Here is a 6,105-nt window from a genome sequence, read left to right on the forward strand (position 1 = left end):
TTGTTAGTAAATGATACCTTTCTCAACAATTAGTATGTAGTCTATTACAGAAAACCTTATTCACAAGATACTTGTTAATACTTGAAAGTGTAGACCATTTAAATTAAAGGTTCTAGATTAGAACACAAAAGGATTCTAGAATCTGATGGTAAGGAAGTGGTTCCACAATTTTGATGTCATATTTGTTCAGAAAGTAAAGTACATCTGTACAGATGCTACAGATTTTAGAGGCAAGTGAAATTATTTTATAGTCTGCGGTGTTACTTTAGGAACCATAAAATCAACTCAGGTGAACTTAAAGGATTAGTTCACCCAAAAGTGAAAGTTGTTATTTATTACTCGTGCACCTGTTAGATGAAATCTGAGAGCTTCCTAATGCACCATATACAAACCAATATGCCAGACATTCAAAGTACAGAAAAGAAACCAAAATCATTGTCAAAACATTCCATGCGATTTATGAAGCTCCAAGAACACTTTTGTTCAGGAAAAAAAAAATTGTATATACCTTCTCTACCACATCAGGTCAGGTTGCACATTTACTATAGGCAGTAGGGCATGTTGCAATAGTAAACTTAATAGTAAACACACCCTGATCTGATGAAGGTAAATACAGTTAGAGTTTTTGGAACACTTAAAAGTTCTTTGAGATTCCTATGATTGGACAGTTGGACTACTGAAGTCACATGGAATGTTTTGAGAATGTTTTGGTACTGTTTTTAAACTTTAAACATTTATGGACCGATGCTCTACGAAAGTTGTGGTAGCTCTTGAAATTCAGCTAAAACATCTTAATCTATGTTTCTAAGATGAACAAAGGTCTCAGGTGATTGGAACGACTTAAATAAAACAAATAAAAAAAGAGAGTTGTCTGCTGAACCAAGGGAACCTTGTAAGAAACTTGTTTTAATTTTCTTTGGGTCTGTTTTTTTAGGCAAGGGAGATGAGTTTCCAAAGATACCCCTGGGTGAAGAGCGTTTAATAGAACTGCTTTCAGTGATCCAGACGGAGAGAGTGCCTTTACCGTCAGCAGCTCACAACAATCAAGCAGCAACAAAGCTTCAGACGGAAGACACCACCTCCCACAGCCAATGCAGCGACAAACCAATCCCACGTATTACCTCATCCTCATCATTTTCACAGCAATCCCAATTACCTTCCAGCTCTTCACTCTCACAATCTACACATGAAGATTCAGATAGGACACAAGAAAGTGCGCCTGTACAAGCACAGAGTCAGGTACTCCAACCAGAACCTACATCACGTTCAACAGAAGCTCTTTCGTTGAAGGATGAATGTGTCAGCAGGCCCCTATCAGGGGTGTCTGAAGATTGGCCTCCTCCATACCAACCACCTATAACAGATTCTTCCAGTATTGTCTCATTCAATCTTCCAGAATTACCTCCTCCACCTCTTCCCTACACTGACCAAGGGGTTGAACTTCCAGAAGACCCATTTTACATTCCCCCGCTTCCACCACCACCACCAATTACCCAACCTTTGGGTCTCATTGTAGAAGATCCATCCTCATCACCTTCCCTCTATAGATCCTATCGGCAGCTTAGCAAGTTTCCTATTAACCTCTACGTTCCCCCATCCTCAGGTGATCGGCGACCTTCCAACACCTCATATTATGACAACATCTCCGAAGAGGAGGATCAATCTGTAGATCGGCTATTGGAGATGGCAGCCACATTGCCGCAAAACCCAATGCTGGGTGTCAAGAACACAGCCTACACCCTTCCTTCGGAAGATGCCATGTCTCTTTCTCTACCACCCCCATCAATGTTTTTCTACACTCCTGACTCTTCGCCACTCCCTCCACCTCCTCTGTGCACTGAGGAGTCAAGTAATTGGGTGACTCCAGACTGCATTTTCCCCCAACCACCTGTTGGGTTCGAAGATCAACCCTTCCTCTTATCTTCAGTTCCGTGCAGTCAGCTGGTTATGAACCAGAATGAACAAGACAGAGGTCAGTCACAGCCCCCAAGACTACCACCCAAAAAACTAAAGACAACAATGCCCCCTCCTGTTCACTCTGATTACAGAATGCATGTTCCAAGTCACTAGTTGCTGAAATCAGTATTTTAAAGAAAGAACAAATGTTTGTGTGAACGAAAGAACTGTTGTGCCTTGGTGATATGAAGTGTTTTTAACCTTTTTAGATTTTTTTGTTTTGTTTAAATGTGTCTTCTACAGTATTTGACAAGACAACAGTATGCTTAAGTGTGTGTGTGTGTGTTATGAGCGTGTGTTATGAGTTTGTGTTTAAAGCAAATTTGGTGCATTGGAATCCAATTCCCTAAGGTTCCTAAGGCATCTGTCGGTTCTGGTTATCAGAAATATAATTTAGGGACTTGAGTAATCATTTTTCTGAGAAGCTTAAAGTGTTGGTTCACCTAAAAATGAAAATTCAGTTAATAGTTACTCACCCTCATGTTGTTCCAATACCCTAAAACAGGAGTGTCCTAACTCGGTCCTGGAGAGTTTAGCTCAAACCCTAATCAAGCACACCTGAACCAGCTGGTCAAGCTCTTACTAGGTATACTAGAAACTTCCTGGCAGGTGTGTTTAAGCAAGTTGGATATAAACTCTTGAGGACACCATCCCTCCAGGACCAGGTTTGGGCACCCCTGCCCTAAGACCTTCATTCATGTTCGGAACAAAATATTTAGGATGAACTTCTAGACCTCGCTCATCCTCAATTGACAGCAATGGTCGAAAGATGTTCCGAAGTCCAGAAAAGATTTTATGTTCTGAGGCTCCATATGATTGACTGTAAAAAGTATGGACAACGTTTCCCGTTGAACGCAAAACGTTCAAATAACGTTCAAGGAGATCAATCTGGAAATAGACTAACATTAGTTTTGTCGTCCTAATTATTATTACAGATGCATAAAAAAGTTACTGCTAGATATTGATCCACTGTATTTTCCCCATCATGACCAGACATGGATCAGCAAACTAAAATAAAACCCACACGTTACCGAATAAACAGTGACCCATAAGATCCTGTAGGTCAGAAGTATGGTTTACTGCTGAACAACTTATTTTATCATGGTTAACTAACAGAAATCGAACATTGGTGCTTCAATCTCCTCCTGAAGCTCCGACGGTCTGCTTAGAGCTGTCAATCACAACTGTCAGTCACGATGACACGGCCCAAATACTTGTTACAAAAATGAAGATCTGCACCTATATCAGCATAACCAGTGCCTTAATTGACCAAAACTATCTTTCAGGACATTTCTTTGCAAGTGTAATTTATTTTTCTCTCGTTCATTACACGGGGAGGCGGGCTTTGTGACTTTGTACTGGCAATCTAACAGCCGGTAGCAACACTCAAAAACAGGCATGTGGCACTTGGTATGATTACAGCTGAACCACTGAAGTGACATGAAATGTTTTGACAGTGTTTTTGGTTACATTTCTAGACTTTCAACGACCATTGCAGTTTATAGACGATGAGGGAGCCCTCAGATTGCATCTAAAATATCTTAATTTGTGTAAATGAACAAAGGATTCAGGTTTGGTGGGACACAAGGTTCAATTATATCAAAAATGTCAATTTATGGTGAACTAAACCACTAATGTGTTTATCATTGTTTTTTTAACTTGTTGTTTTTCTGAGGAGTTTTAAAGTTCTTTGTCTTGTTACTTGTCATACAAGTACAACAGTAGCATTTGTTTTCATCTTTATGGAAGACAAAATAACTGATTTGACTGGGTTTTTTTGGCCTTTAGAACAGTGTTTCCCTACCCTGTTCCTAAAGGCACACCAACAGTACACATTTTCAACCTCTTCCTAATCAAACACACCTGAATCAACTCATAAGAACAATAGAAGAGACTAATGAATGGGTCAGATGCAACATGGTGGCACAGTAGGTAGTGCTGTCACTTCGCAGCAAGAAGGTCACTGGTTTGAGCCCCAGCTGCGTCAGTAGGCATTTCTGCGTGAAGTGCATGTTCTCCCCATGTTCACATGAGTTTCCTCCGGTTTCCCCTACAGACATGTGTTATAGGTGTTTCGAATAAGCTAAATTTGCTGTAGTGTATGTGTGGGTGTGAATTCAAGAGTGTATGAGAGTTTCCCGCTCCTGGGTTGTGGCTGGAATGAAATTCGCTGAATAAAACACATGCTGGATAAGTTAGCGCTTCAATCTGCTGTGGTGAACCCTGATTAATAAGGGACTTAGCCGAAAAGAAAATGAATGAATGGGTCAAATAAGGGAGACCTCCAAACTATGTACTGTTTGTGTGCCTTCAGGAACAGGGTTGGGAAACACCACATGAGATCAGACATTGCAATGATTTGTTGTCTTATATAAGGGATCACCTAACTTGTTCCTGGAGGGCCAGTGTCCTGCAGATTTTAGCTCCAACCCTAATCAAACACACCTGAACAAGCTAATCAGGGTCTTACTAGGTATACTTGAAACACCCAGGCAGGTGTGTTGAGGCAAGTTGGAGCTTACAGGGCACCGGACCTCCAGGAACGAGATTGGTGACCCCTGTCTTGTATTGTTTTATGTATCCTGGTGCAGTTTGTTTTCATTTTCAAGTTTCTTTTGAAACTTTACGTTATGAAAGTACACCCAAAGGATGTACATCAGTGTTAAAATGGTTTGTTCTGTCATATTTAAATGTCAACATCTTACCACAAGAACATACAAGTGGTTACATTGATTTCAGGATATTTTTCAGTGCTCCGCCCTTTCCTTTATATTTCTGCTTTATAATTTGAAACTATGTACTGCTCTCTGGCGCCACCTTGTGGAAAGTGATGAAGCACAACCTTGGGACGCAGCTACCATGACGAATGTTAATTTGAAGATTTTTTTTATGAGTGTATATAAATGTAATTTGTACAGGTTTATTTGCACTTTTGTTGTTTGTATTAAGAGTATATGGTATTTAATTGCTTTCATGTTATGCTTCTCAGGTTATATGGTGTTTTTCTAGTTTCCTTAACAGTAAAAAATGTGAAAAAAAATCTGATTTGGTTTATTCTTGTTTGACTATTTTTAACTAAACAATACACTCATCTGGTCACTTTATTAGGCACACCTTGGGTTGGTTACCCCTTTGCCTTCAGAACTGCATTAATTCTCTGTGGCATAGATTCAAAAACGTACTGGAAATATTCCTCAGAGATTTTGGTCCATATTGACACAATAGCATCACACAGATTTGTCAAATGCACATTCAAGATGCAAATCTCCAGTTCCACCACATCCCAAAGGTGCTCTATTGGATTTAGTTCTGGTGACTGTGGAGGCCATTTGAGTACAATAAACACAGTGTCATGTTTAAGAAACAAGTCTGAGATGGTTTGTGCTTTATGACATGGTGTGTTATCCTGCTGGATATAGCCGTACACTGTGGTCATAAAGGGATGGACATGGTCAGCAACAATCCTCAGGTAGAATGTGGCGTTGAGATGATGCTCATTTGGTACTAATGGGCCCAAAGTGTGCCAAGAAAATACCCCCACACCATTAAACCACCACCAGCAGTCTAACCCGTTGATACAAGGCAGGATGGATCCATGCTTTCAAGTTATTGACACCAAATTCTAACCCTACCATCAGAATGTCATAGCAGAAGTCAAGATTCATCAGACCAGGCAACGTTTTTCCAATCTTCTATTGTCCAATTTTGGTGAGCCTGTGTGAATTGTAGCCTCAGTTTCCTGTTCTTAGCTGACAGGAGTGGTCTTCTGCTGCTGTAGCCCATCTGCCTCAAGGTTGGACATGTTGTGTGTTCAGAGATGCTCTTCTGCATACCTTGATTGTAACGAGTGGTTATTTGAATTACTGTTGCCTTTCTGTTAGTTCGAACCAGTCTGGTCATTCTCCTCTGACCTCAACAAAGCATTTGCGCCCATAAAACTGCCGCTAACTGGATATTTTCTCTTTTGCGGACTATTCTCTGTAAATCCTAGAGATGGTTGTGCGTGACAATCCCAGTACATCAGCAGTGAAATACTGAAATACTCAGACCAGCTTCTCTGGCACCAACAACCATGCCACATTCAAAGTCACTTAAATCATCTTTCTTCCCCTTTCTAATGCTCGGTTTGAATGTCCATGTGCGTATATA

General features: G+C 40.4%; 2 protein-coding genes across 2 annotated transcripts in view; one reads left to right on the plus strand and one right to left on the minus strand.

Moving 5' to 3' along the window:
• Positions 1-4,447, plus strand: part of si:dkeyp-19e1.3 — a 60,567-nt gene extending 56,120 nt beyond the window's left edge. The window contains exon 14 of the mRNA XM_087312370.1: positions 935-4,447. Within this exon, the coding sequence (XP_087168496.1) occupies positions 935-2,070 (1,136 nt within the window). The 3' untranslated portion in view covers positions 2,071-4,447. The remainder of the gene's footprint in view (positions 1-934) is intronic.
• Positions 1-6,105, minus strand: part of LOC147837707 (uncharacterized) — an 838,558-nt gene that overhangs the window by 732,435 nt on the left and 100,018 nt on the right. The window lies entirely within an intron of this gene.

The sequence above is a fragment of the Danio rerio genome, chromosome 25 (assembly GCF_052040795.2).
Source record: "Danio rerio strain M-AB ecotype USA chromosome 25, GRCz13ab, whole genome shotgun sequence".
NCBI classification, from domain to species: domain Eukaryota; kingdom Metazoa; phylum Chordata; class Actinopteri; order Cypriniformes; family Danionidae; genus Danio; species Danio rerio.